Below are 13,699 nucleotides of genomic sequence, written 5' to 3'. Positions count from 1 at the left end.
CGCCGATTCCATCAGGGTTGCCCGCGGCTCCGCGCGACGCCGGTTCCTCGGTGCCGGCTTCGGGCGGCACTGGGGCTCCGACGCCGGCTCCGGGCGGCGCCGTCCCCTTACCTTCACCGACGCCGGACGCGGGGCCGGACGGGCGTCGCCCGACGCGGGGCCGGACGGGCGTCGCCCGACGCCGGTTCCGGCGCCGATGGGGCCCATGAACCCCGAGGAGCCGGTCTACATCGTTGACTCCGAATACGGAGAGGATGAAGAGTTCGGTGAAGGTTGGGAGGGGTCCGAGGACCCTCTGTCACGCGAGTGCCAGTATGACCCGGACTGGACAGGTGACTTGGGGGATGCCAGTGGTCTGGACGACTCTCCTAACCCTGGTTTGATCTCTCCTCCTTCCGTGGCATCGGTGGAGGGAGCTGCATATTCTGTGGTGCTGATGAGGGCTGCCAAGGCCTTACACCTTGAGCTCCCCGTCGCGGCCGTGAGGCCTAACATCCTCACCGAGGTCTTCAAACCGCAGTCATGCCCACAGGAGCCACTGCTGCCGTTTAATGAAGCCTTGTCGGACGTTCTGTTGGGCACGTGGTCCAGGCCCGCTTCAGGTGCGCCTGTCGATCGGAACGTGGCCAGGCGCCACCGTCCTTGTCCGGACGACCCCAAGTTCCTGTCTACCCACCCCACTCCTGAGAGTCTGGTGATCCAGGCCTCGACCTCCCAGTCCGCATTCCCGTCGGCCCCACCCGACCGGGAATCCAAGAGGTATGACCAATTTGGCAAGAAGGTCTTCTCGTCCATTAGTTTGGGCCTGCGGTCTTGCAACACCGCCTGCCTCTTGGGCCGCTACACCCACTCTGTGTGGGATACGGTCGCGGAACTGCTGCCAGAATGCCCCATGGAGGTGCGGACAAAACTCGGTCAGGCTGTGGCTGAGGGCCGAGATGCAGCAAAATATTCAATACGGTGTGGTCTTGATACGACCGACTCGCTAGGCAGAGCTATGTCAACGACGGTGGCGATTCGTCGCCACGCCTGGCTGAGATCCGCCAATTTTTCGGCCGATGTCCAGAGTACATTGATGGACATGCCGTTTGATGGCTGTCACCTGTTCGGTGACAAGGCGGACCACGCGCTGGAACGCTTCAAGGACTCCAGGGTCACGGCCAAGTCCTTGGGTCTCTCGACCCAGCGTCAGCAACCGGGTTCGTTTCGCCCCTTTCGTGGCCAAGGAAGGGGCGCCCCCACACGTGCTGCCAGCCACGCGCCGCAACAATCCTTTCAACGTGGTGGCGGCCGTGGAAACCGCCGTGGTGGCGGTCGGGGACAACGGCGGGGTCAGACCACACCCTCCCCCGCAGCATCTACCCCAAAATCCTCCTAGTCCGTGCTTTCGGCCCCATGTGACGCCAGTGAGTGGCAGGGTTCGCCATCACCACGCTCACTGGCGCACAATCACTTCGGACAGGTAGGTGCTGCAAATTGTCCGAAGGGGCTACTCCCTCCCCTTCGAGACCTCTCCTCCAGCCATGCCACCGCAGAACCACCGTGTGTCGGGGGACCACTTGACTCTTCTGCAGGAGGAAGTTACGGCCCTCTTGGCCAAGGGGGCCATCGAGCGCGTTCCTGGGCCAGAAGTAGGGCGTGGTTGTTATTCCCACTACTTTCTGGTGCCCAAGAAGGACAAGGGGGGGCCTACGTCCTATCTTGGATCTAAGGAACGTCAACGGCTTCCTCCGGAAGGAGAAGTTCAAGATGTTGACGTTAGCTCAGGTCTTGGCTGCTCTAGACCCGCAAGACTGGATGGTAGCGTTGGACTTGCAGGACGCCTATTTTCACATCCCCGTCCTGCCGGCCCACCGGCGTTACCTGCGGTTCACGGTAGGCCTGGAGCACTTTCAGTTTATCGTGCTCCCCTTCGGCCTTACCAGCGCCCCACGGGTGTTCACAAAGGTGATGGCGGTGGTCGCAGCCCATCTGCGCAGGTTAGGGGTTTCAGTCTTCCCCTACCTAGACGACTGGTTGTTGAAGGCGGGCTCGCCCCAGACAGTCGTCCACCACCTTCAGATGACGGCAGACCTCTTGCACGACCTGGGGTTCTCCATCAATGTGCCGAAATCACACCTGTGTCCCTCTCAAAAGCTCCTTTTCATCGGAGCGGTTCTGGACTCGGCGCAGTTTCGGGTTTATCCTCCGGAACGGCGGGTTCGGGATATTCAGGCTTTGATTCCCATCTTTCAGCCGCTATCCCGAGTTTCGGTCAGGTTGACGCTGCGGCTGCTGGGACTGATGGCTTCCTGCATCCTTCTGGTGCATCACGCCCGGTGGCGGATGCGGGCTCTGCAGTGGGACCTGAAGTTTCAGTGGGCCCAGCATCAGGGCAACTTGTCCGACCACGTCTTGATCTCGGAGGGCACTGCGAGACAACTGCAGTGGTGGCTTACGGACCGCGATTGGGTCAGGGGCAAGTCCCTCTCCCTTCCCCAACCGGAGCACGTTGTCGTGACGGACGCGTCCCTCCAGGGCTGGGGTGGCCACTTGGGAGAGGCAGAGATCAGAGGCATCTGGTCTCCGGCGGAGTCCCGGCTCCATATCAACCTGTTGGAGCTGCGGGCGATTCGTCTGGCACTGAAGGCATTCCTCCCCTTTGTCAACGGGAGTGTAGTGCAGGTGTTCACCGACAACACCACCGCCATGTTGTACTGCAACAAACAGGGCGGAGTGGGGTCGTGGACCCTTTGCCAGGAGGCTCTGCGCCTCTGGCAATGGCTGGAACGTCAGGGCGTGACTCTGACGGTTCAACACCTGGCAGGTTCTCTGAACGCCAGGGCGGACGAACTCAGCCGTCGGTGCTCGATGGATCACGAATGGCGTCTGAACTCGGACGTGGCGCAAGGCATCTTTCTGCAATGGGGAGAGCCTTGGTTAGATCTATTCGCCACAGAAGAGAACGCGCAATGTCATCAGTTCTGCGCGTTGGAGTTTCGAAGATGGCACTCGCACGGCGACGCCTTTCGGCGCGAGTGGAGTTGCGGTCTGTTATACGCCTTTCCGCCTATACCACTTCTGCCCAGAGTGCTGAAGAAGATCAGGCGCGACCGGGCCCAAGTTATCCTTGTGGCTCCGGACTGGGCTCGAAGGTACTGGTATCCCGAGCTACTCAGCATGTCAGTCGGTCCCCCGATCCGCCTGCCCCTTCAGGAGGACCTTCTGTCGCAGCAGCAGGGGACGGTCCTCCACCCGAACCTGTCCAGTCTCCACCTCCATGCTTGGAGATTGAGCGGCGGCAGTTGAGGCCATTTGACTTGCCTCCTGAAGTCTGTGATGTTGTTCTGGCAGCCAGGCGTCCCTCCACTAAGTCGGTATACGCCTGTCGGTGGAACAGATTTGTGGCATGGTGCACAGCAAAGGCTGTGGATCCTCTCTCTGCCCCTCTTTCGGAGGTTCTTCTGTTTCTTCTTTCTCTTGCCCAGCAGGGCTCTGCTCTGGGCACTATCAAGGGCTACCTTTCTGCCCTTTCAGCCTTTTTGAGGCTTCCTGATCAGCCTTCTTTGTTCAAATCCCCGATTGTAACTCGGTTCTTAAAAGGCATCACTCACATGTTTCCACCTGTTCCGTTTGTGATGCCTCAGTGGGATTTGAACTTGGTTCTGACTTTCCTGATGTGTGCTCCCTTTGAGCCCCTTCATTCTTGTCCTCTCCGTCTCCTGACTTTAAAGACGGCTTTCCTGGTTGCCATCACCTCTGCCAGGAGGGTGAGTGAGCTCCAGGCTCTTTCTGTCCAACCTCCTTTCCTGTCCATTCATCCTGACAAGGTGGTTCTGAGGACTAGACCTTCTTTCCTGCCCAAGGTTGTTTCGGCCTTTCACATCGGGCAGTCCATCACCCTCCCTTCCTTCTTCCCGCCTCCGCATCCTTCAAAGGATGAAGAGCGGCTCCATCGTCTGGACCCAAAACGTGCGCTTTCATTCTATATGGATCGCACACGCCAGTTCCGGGTGGATGACCAACTGTTTGTTGGCTACGTGGGTGCGAAGAAGGGACGGGCGGTTTGTGAACAAACCATCTCTCGATGGGTCGTCCTCTGCATCAAAGCGTGCTACTCTTTGGCTCGGAAGGAGCCTCCTGTTGGGCTGAGGGCCCATTCCACTCGGGCCACGGCGGCTACTACTGCCCTGGGCCGGGGAGTCCCCTTGCAGGACATTTGCCAAGCGGCTACGTGGGCCTCGCTGCACACCTTTGCGAGGCACTACTGCCTGGACAGTCAAGTCCGGAGGGATGGCTTCTTTGGCCGTTCTGTCCTCCAGGACTTTCTGGTGTAGTTTTGTATTGGTTCGCAGACCCACCACCGGGGTTGGTATTGCTGGGGTATGTATTCTAAGGTAAGGAATCTAACACTAACGTGTTTCTTTCAGATGAACAAGTTACTTACCTTCGGTAACGATATATCTGTAAGAAACATTAGTTAGTGTTAGATTCCTTACCGAACCCACCCATCCTCCCCGTTCTGCGAACTGATACCTAGGGTTAAGGTCATCCCTTTCAGGGCCCTAGTTTTACATGGCACCAGTGTTGGTTCTCTCATGGCTCTGCGTCTTCTGGCGCGGAAATGCTGTGTGCAAAGAACTGACGTCAGCGCGCGGAGGCGGCGTCTATATACTCCAGCGACGTCATCACGGCGCACGACGCCAACGACGGACGCGGAGCCGCAGGGGACGCCTGCAGACGACGCCTACCGACGCGCAGGGGTACTGCTACGCAAAAGTTTCCGGATCCAGACTGACGCCTGGGGATATTCTAAGGTAAGGAATCTAACACTAACTAATGTTTCTTACAGATATATCGTTACCGAAGGTAAGTAACTTGTTCATCAGCGCCCGACATCGCCATAGCCATCCCGGACGCTTACAAGATCATCCGAAAAGACCGCACCAACCAAACAGGAGGAGGCATCGCCATCGTCCATAAGAACACCATCCGAATCACGAAAAGCTCCGACGATAACCTCGCTACCGCCGAACACCTTCACTTCCAGATCCACACCGACCCCAGGACCACACTTAGAGGCACCCTCATCTACAGACCACCAGGAACCCGCACACAATTCAACGAAGACATCACTGACTTCGTCAGCCCTCATGCCCTCCCCTCCGAGAACTACATCCTACTGGGAGATGTCAACTTCCACCTGGAAAAGAAAAACGACAGCAACACCACCACCCTTCTGGACAACCTGGCTAATCTCGGACTCAAACAACTTGTTGACACCCCCACCCACCTTGCCGGACACACGCTCGACAATATCTTCACCTCCAGCAAACACATCTCCTTCGATCACACCACAGCTCTCCATTGGACGGACCACAGCTGCGTTCACTTCCGCTACAAAAAGACCTCGACCCACAACCCTCCACAACCTATTCCTCGAAGAAACTGTAACAAAATCACCACCGACCAACTCTTCACATCGCTTAACCAAAACCCTCCTGCCATGTCATCGGACCCAAACTAAGCTGCCACCAAACTCACACAATGGATCACCCACAGCGCTGACGAATTAGCACCCTTGAAAAACCACCAGATCAAACAAGGTAGCAAAAAGGCCCCCTGGTTCAACGATGACCTCAAGAAATCCAAAAAGTTATGTCGTACTCTCGAAAACCTGGAGAAAAAACCCAACCACTGACACCCTAACCACCTTCAAGGACGCCACCTGCAAACACCACCAATTGATCCGATCCACCAAGAAATCAGCATTCAAGGATCGACTCGACAACAACGCCCACAACAGCAAGGAACTATTCAACATGGTCAATGAATTTACCAGCTCCACCGCCGGCACCAACGACATCACTCCCTCCCAAGACCTCTGCGAGTCTTTATCCTCTTTCTTCCACAACGAAATCGCCGACATACATAACAGCTTTGAAAACCAGTCCGAAGAACAGTCCACTCCACCCACCTCCGAACCAAAACAGCACCCTCACAACCTTTGCGCCTGGAACCCAATCACCACTGAAGACACCATCCGCCTGATGAACTCCATCCACTCAGGATCACCAACCGACCCATGTCTCCACCACATTTTCAACAAAGCAGACTCCATCATCGCACCCCATCTCCGCGATGTCATCAACTGTTCCTTCAACTCTGCTACCTTCCCAGAAAGCTGGAAACATGCCGAACTCAGCGCCCTTCTGAAGAAACCCACAGCAGACCCCTCTGAACTTAAGAACTACCGCCCCATCTCACTCCTCCCATTCCCTGCCAAAGTCATTGAGAAAGCCGTCAATCAGCTCGCCGCCTTCCTTGAATCCAACAATTCCCTCGACCCCTCACAGTCCGGCTTCCAAGCCAAACACAGCACCGAAACCGCCCTCATCGCAGCTTCAGACGACATCCGAACGCTACTGGACAACGGAGAAACAGTTGCCCTCATCCTACTTGACCTCTCCACTGCCTCCGACACAGTCTGTCATAGCACCCTCATACAACACCTCAAATGTCGGAATACAAGGAAAAGCTCTGGACTGGATCATCTCGTTCCTCGCCGGGAGAACCCAGAGAGTCCGCCTCCCCCCATTCAAATCAGAGGCCACCAAAGTCATCTGCGGCATACCACAAGGATCATCACTCAGTCCTACCCTCTTCAAGGGTTACATGAGTCCCCTCCCATCCATCGCGCGATAACACAACCTCAACATCATCTCCTGCGCAGACGACACCCAGCTGATCCTCTCCCTCACCAAAGACCCAAACACCGCCAAAACCAATCTACACGAAGGAATGAAAGAAGTAGCCGAATGGATGAAGAACAGCCGTTTAAAACTAAACTCGGACAAAACGGAAGTCCTCATCTTAGGATCATCCCCCGGACGACTCATGGTGGCCTCCGGCCCTGGGTACAGCACCCATACCTACAGATCACGCATGTAACCTGGGCTTCATCCTAGACTCCTCCCTCTCGATGACCAGACAAGTCAACGCCGTCTCATCTTCATGCTTCAACATCCTTCGCATGCTCAAAAAAATCTTCAGTTGGATCCCCACCGAAACAAGAAAGACAGTCACCCACGCACTGGTCACTAGCCGACTGGATTATGGAAATACCCTCTACGCTGGAACCACAGCCAAACTTCAGAAAAATCTCCAACGCATCCAAAACATCTCAGCCACACTCATATTGGACATCCCCCGTCAAGTTCACATTTCCGGTCACCTGAAAGACCTCCACTGGCTCCCCGTCAACAAGAGAATAACGTTCCGTCTCCTCATCCACGTACACAAAGCCCTCTACGACCTAGGACCCGAATGCCTCCACACACGACTGTCCTTCTACACACCCACCCGCCAACTACGATCATCCAATCAAGCCCTCGCCGCAATTCCGCGCATCCATAGATCCACCATGGGAGGAAGATCCTTCTCCTACTTAGCGGCCAAAACCTGGAATTCTCTCCCCACTCACCTCCACCTTACACAGAACCACCTCTCCTTCAGAAAGCAGCTAAAAACCTGGCTATTCGATAAGTAATGCACACACCCTCCCTCAAGCGCCTTGAGACCCTCTGGGTGAGTAGTGCGCTAAACAAATTCTTGAAGTTGAACCACTGGCCGCGGCGTCTCATGGTCCGTTCAGAGGTCCGTCACGTTTTATCTCTGCTCAGCATAGTATACTAAATGGGTCATCCCACTTAATCCATTGGCTCTCGGTGTGAGTGCTGACGTTTGCCTCCTCACATGTCGACATCCACCTGAAAAAGCCTCCTCACATGTCGACATCCACCTGAAAAAGGAAGTGCAATTTTGTGCCACAGGTGGTGGGTCAAAATTTACCAGTTATCCTTCAGGTCAAAGACCTGTTCTAGTTACACCCACGTGCTAGGAAGCACCCACAATGTTAGGTTCAGTATATGCAATGCTTATTTATTTAAAATGTTAATGGCAAGTCTATGGATGCCAAGTTTAGGCGTCTGTCGTTTTTTTGTGTGCCTATTCTTGCAGTAAAGAAATAAACATTGCTGAATCATGGCAAGGCCTTACCTATTGCCTTTTGTCTATATCTGGCTTTGCTAGTGAATGGACCGCAATTTTTAGGCTCATTATGCCCTTCTCTGATTTCAGAGACTGATTATACAGACAGAATGGATAATAATTGCACAGGAAAATGTGTTAGATCTTCACTTAGGCTAACTGGTACATGCATAGTGTGCACATTAGAATACACGTTTCATCTATTTTAATAGTAAATACTGGTGCTTCTTATTGGTGTGTGTGTGTGTAAAAGGTATCGGCAAAAACATGTTCTTTCTAGAACAGTCTAATTTGGTATTCTCGCCCCTAGGTCATAATGGCATAATGATGTTTTCGTTAGTTTTACCCAAGGTTTTATTTTCCTTGTTTCAAATAATTCAATATTTCACTGTAAATATTGCCACACTTTCTCCTAGTGTGATTTATTATTTAAACCCAGTAGCTTGGGCAAAGGTGAGGTTTCTCATCGCCCCAATCTAATAGAAGGCTTAATTTACAAATCACAGTCTGATGGCAAGCTCTCTATTTGGTTTATCTCTGTCTTTCTTAACATTTATTTTTGCTGACCTAATTTGCTTTCCTTCGCCAGATTTGAGTTCTGACACCGAAGTGATTTCTGCCCTCTCTGGTGAACCCATCAATGGTTCTCCTGTGATCCGTCTCTTAACTGATGCCAAAGGGAACGTTCTCCATGAAGTTCATGTACAGATGCAGGAGTTTGCTGTTTGCCCGAAGTCTGCATCTGACGAGGTGACTGATGTTCTGACAGAAATGGATTTGTCCTTGTTTTTATAGTGTGAATAAGAGTCTAGCAATTGAATGGGTTGTATCCTGAAACTCTACATTTTAGAAAACGTATTATTGCACTGGGGGGTGCCCCTGCTCTGATGGGCTAAAGGACCTACTTAAGAGGACATTATCTCAATCCTAAAATGCTTCTTGGGTCCAGTATAGAACCTGCTATCTTTACTTATCACTCCTTTTCAACTTGATTAAGGAAAGCTTTTAGTATTTCATAGCAGCAAGTTTTTTGTTTGTTTACGATTTCCTTTGTATTATTTTTTAATAGGGCTGCTCTGAGCTCCTATTGCTTGTTCTTCCATGCCCCAGGCTTTGCCTGCCTCTGTGCAATACACTAGACCCTTAATTTGTTAGCTGTATAGCTTATTGGTGGGAAGGTGTCCTCGTGAATTTTCCTTTCACTTGAAAACATCCTTTCTTTTTAATTTCCTTTTTTGCAGACCCTTAAAAAAAAAAAAGACCTACAACAGGTCTTTTTTCTTCTTTTTACTTAAACCAATACTTTATTCTACAAACGCATATTTATGAATCAAGTGCAGAAGATCATTCTCTGTGACAGGTTGGCATAGATCCTCTCATCTGCTCTGGGATCCTCAACTTTGTGATTTACACTTTTGTACTGGGTTCGGTCTATTGCTTCATTAATTTGCTAAGATTAAATGGACACAGAACCTGATCATATGCAGCCCAAACATTGCTATTCGACACAGTAGTTGATGTAGCGCTGTTGCAGAGCCTATGTTCATGGGCTTTGAGAATGAAATGAAGAAAGTTCTTAATAAAGCGCACTGCGACCAAGCGGCTTCCTGGCGCTGAAAGCAGAAAGCTAAGGAAGATGGAGAATGCTGAAAGTAATTCAGCCGGAGTACGCTATGGAGAACAGATGTGTCTTGAGGGCTTTACGGAATTGGGGGTAGGTTGGGATAGACCTAATTGACAGAGGGAGGCTATTCCAGAAACGGGGAGCCAATACCGAGAATCTGGTGCCTCCCGTTTTAGATCTACGAAACCGCGGAACATTAAGGAGGAATTGGTTGGAAGAACGGATGGCGCGGGTGGGAGTGTAATGGATAATGAGTGAATTGATGAAGGCTGGGGCAATACGAATACGGGCCATGAAAGCCAGCATCCCATCTTATAGAGAGATCTTTGGCAGATGGGAAGCCAGTGAAGGGATTTCAAGACAGGCGTGATGTGAGAAGATTTGGGCAGGTGATGAATAATTCGAGCAGCCTGGTTCTGAATGGCCTGCAATCGGCGCAGTTCGTAAGCTGGGATGCCCACATAGAGACTGTTCCCGTAGTCAAGACGGGAGAGAATTATTGCTAGCATAATAAGTTTGAGGGCATCGGTGGAGAAGAAGCGAGACACTTTCTGAATAATACGGAGGGAAAGAAAACAAGAAGAAACAACGGAGCTAATCTGGGCATGCATGGAGAGGTCCCCACTGACTTTAATGCCCAGGGTCTTTACAGAGGCCGCTGGTATGGGCGAAGGGCCAAAGATGGAGGGCCAAAAAGCAGGCGACCAGGGGAGATGGAATGGCCAGTCAGGACCAACTCAGTCTTGTCCAGATTGAGCTTAAGTTGGTTACGATTCATCCACTCCGAGATGAAAACAAGAGTGTAATGAAATTTAGGTAGAGAGTGCAAGGGAGAGGAAAGGTCAAAAACAAGCTGGAGGTCATCCGCGTAGTTATATACAGAGACCCCCATGTCAAGGAGAGAAATAATAAGGGGACGAATGTAAAGATTAAAAAGAAGAGGGGACAGGGAGGAACCTTGGGGGACCCCACAGGGGACCAAGCATGTCAGGGCAATGTGGCCAGACAGATGGACAGCCTGAGTCCGTCCATTAAGAAAGGAGGCGAGCCAAGAGAGGGCGGTACCCTAAACGCCCGCTGCGCTGACCCGGTCGAGAAGGATGGAATGGTCGACCGTGTCAAACGCAGCGGACAGATCAAGTAGCACCAAAGCTTGAGGCAGGTTGGAATCCGCCTTGCTCTTGAGCTCGTCTAAGACGGACAGAACCACTGACTCGGTAGAGTGAACTGGGCGGAAACCCGCTTGGTGGGAGGCCAAGAGATGGTTATCCTCAATGAAGGAGGAGAGACAAGAGATAATGTGGCTCTCCAATATCTTAAGACCGAGGGGGGACACTCAGTGTTGTGTAAAATACCCCTCACACACCAACAGGCCCCTTGGTGTCATGCTTCATCATCGGGGTCTTCGCACCCCGCTAGAGGGATGCGGCACGCTGCGACCTGCGACTACGCGGGAGCGTTGACAAGTTTAGACTATGTGTGGTGTGTGTTGAGTGTGAGTGAAAAGGGGATTAGATGTGAGTGGGAGATGTGATGTGAAATTTAAAAAGTACCTGGCTAGTGGGTAAAATGAAAAAAACTTTATTTCGTACCCCTGGCTGGTGCTATTAAAAAGGTGTGCAAAGAAAACGAGGTTTTTTGTCTTAATTAGGGACAGAACCTCTGGTGTGCGTCGACATGTTTCGGTACATGTGTACCTTCTTCAGGACGGGGCACAACTTCCCAACCCTACTCACGTTTTTCTATAAAAAATGGGGATTATTTTAATTTTTCTAAAAAGTGATAACACTCATTAAAGATGGCTACAATGTGCCTACAGCGGTTCTCTGGATCATGTAATTACATGTCCTGAAAAAAAGAAAAAACCATTAGGTTTGGTTACCATGTGGTATTGGCTCAGACAGGTGCAGTCACCTGGAGCCCCAAACAGTTAAATAAACCTGTAAAAGAAAAAGACATACTAAACACACAACATAGAAGACACAATTAGGATTTTTGTACTTATTGTCCTTGGACATACTCGTGGTCTTTGCTGTCTACTGCCTCATGAGCAAGTCCTGAGCATCAAGGTAGGTAGGTGGATCCACAATCTATAAGGATAGAGAGGTGGACTCAGTGTTGTTGCTTTTACTCACTTTTTACCTCCTCCATACACCTAGATAGGCTGGATTCTGTTGAAAAGAATACTCACGAAATCCGCCTATGTTGGCCTCCTTCTACCACCCTGTGCTGCTCCGCCGTAAATGAAATACGGACGAGTTAGGTGGTATATAAAGGGTGAATGGATGTGTTCCCATTGGTTAATTAGCGGAAATACCAGGAACCATGTATGGAGAATACCCATGTTGCCGCCTCTCTGCATGTGATCTAATCACATGTAACATGTGACCTCCTGTTATTTGTTCGTTGCCGGGATGTCCATATATGGACTTTCCGCTCATTAGCCACTCACAGACTGTTGTTATGACTAGCGCTGATAGAGCACAGCTGCTGTTCGACTGTGTTTCATGCGTACATGCGCATAAGTTGTTTCCCTGTTACTTCTTCGCGCATGCGCGAAGCCGATTGACGGCAGCGCATGTGCAATGGTGTTTTTTGGTAGTACTGGTCCCAGTGATTACTGATATAGTTTCCTAGGTATCGAGGTACCTGTTGTATCCCGGGGATGGTCAAGTGGCCATATTACATCGCAGGGATAATCAAGTGATTTGGCTCCACGGTATATCATCATTCAGTCCTGTGATATGGGTTCCCAGGCGGAACACCCAACGTTGTTCCTTTTGGAACAGGCCTGTTTCTGAAGGTAGTCGTTCAATGACAGTCCAGCGGAGGTCGTTGATGCAGTGCTGTTGTGACAGAAAATGTGATGCCATCCTAGTTGTTGTTTTTTTACAGCGTATATTGCTTTTATGTTCCCCTATCCTTATTTTGACGGGTCTGGTGGTCATGCCTACATATTCCAGTCCGCATGGGCAAGTTATTATGTAGACCACGTTTCTGGTATTGCAGATCGAAAATTGGCGCTGTTCCCATGTCATGCCATTTCTGAATGTGAGGTTCTTGCTTTTCTGGGTTTGGTGACAGCAACTGCAATCACCACACGGGAAATGACCCTGTATACTGGTCAAATTTTGTCTCGCAGCCTGGTTTTCCCGTGGTCTAGTGTGGACCACGATGTCTTTTATGTTCTTACCTCTCCGATGTGCATGCATCGGTTTCTCAAAATTTAGGTCTCCACAGTTCAGTATACCCCAGTGTTTATCGATGACCTTTGATACCTGGTTCGATATGGTGGAGTAAGTTGTCACACAGATAGGTCTCCTGTTTGTTTCCTTTTCTTTGGGATTTTCTTCTATGAGTGCCTCCCTGTGATTGTTTTTTGCGCGTTTCATCGCTTTATCGATGGTCTTTGTGGGGTACTGCCTTTCCATAAGTTTCGTTCTTAGGTCTTTTGCCTGTCGATTGAATTCACTCAATTCTGTGCAGTTCCTCCGTAATCTCAGAAACTGTCCGTACGGCAGATTTTCCCTTAGGTGCCTGGGGTGAAAGCTGTCGTAGCGTAATAGACAATTCCTGGAGGTGGGCTTAAAGTGGGTAGTGCTTTTTAGCCTTCCAGCCTCACTGTAAATGTTCAAATCCAAGAAGACCATCGATGTGTTTGAAACGGTGCTGGTGAATTTTAGATATTCATTCTGGTTATTTAGCCAGGTTACGAAATTCTTGGCGCTGTTGACGTCACCGTTCCAAATGATGAAAATGTCATCAATATACCGTTTCCAGATGCCAATCTGGGAACGGTAGGGGTTACCTTCATGTAGGATTTTCTGTTCCTCTAGATGGTGGACGTACAGTCCTGCCAGGCTCGGAGCAAAAGTACTTCCCATGCTTGTTCCATGGGTTTGCAGGTATAGTGTCTCCTTGTACTGGAAGAAGTTGTCTTTCAGGGCCATGGTGATACACTCTAAGACCAGGTTTCTTGGTGTCTGATACTTCCAAGGTTGGCTGAATAGTACCTCTTCAATTATCCCTAGTGTCTCTTCGTGGGGC

General features: G+C 51.0%; 1 protein-coding gene across 1 annotated transcript in view; it reads left to right on the top strand.

The window, feature by feature from the left end:
- The window catches only part of E4F1 (E4F transcription factor 1), a 225,520-nt gene that overhangs the window by 93,373 nt on the left and 118,448 nt on the right, over positions 1-13,699 (top strand). The window contains exon 7 of the mRNA XM_086940476.1: positions 8,618-8,778. Within this exon, the coding sequence (XP_086796602.1) occupies positions 8,618-8,778 (161 nt within the window). The remainder of the gene's footprint in view (positions 1-8,617; positions 8,779-13,699) is intronic.

This window comes from Lissotriton vulgaris, chromosome 10, assembly GCF_964263255.1.
Source record: "Lissotriton vulgaris chromosome 10, aLisVul1.2, whole genome shotgun sequence".
In the NCBI taxonomy this organism is placed as follows: Eukaryota; Metazoa; Chordata; class Amphibia; order Caudata; family Salamandridae; genus Lissotriton; species Lissotriton vulgaris.
This window is presented reverse-complemented; position numbering and strand designations above follow the sequence as displayed.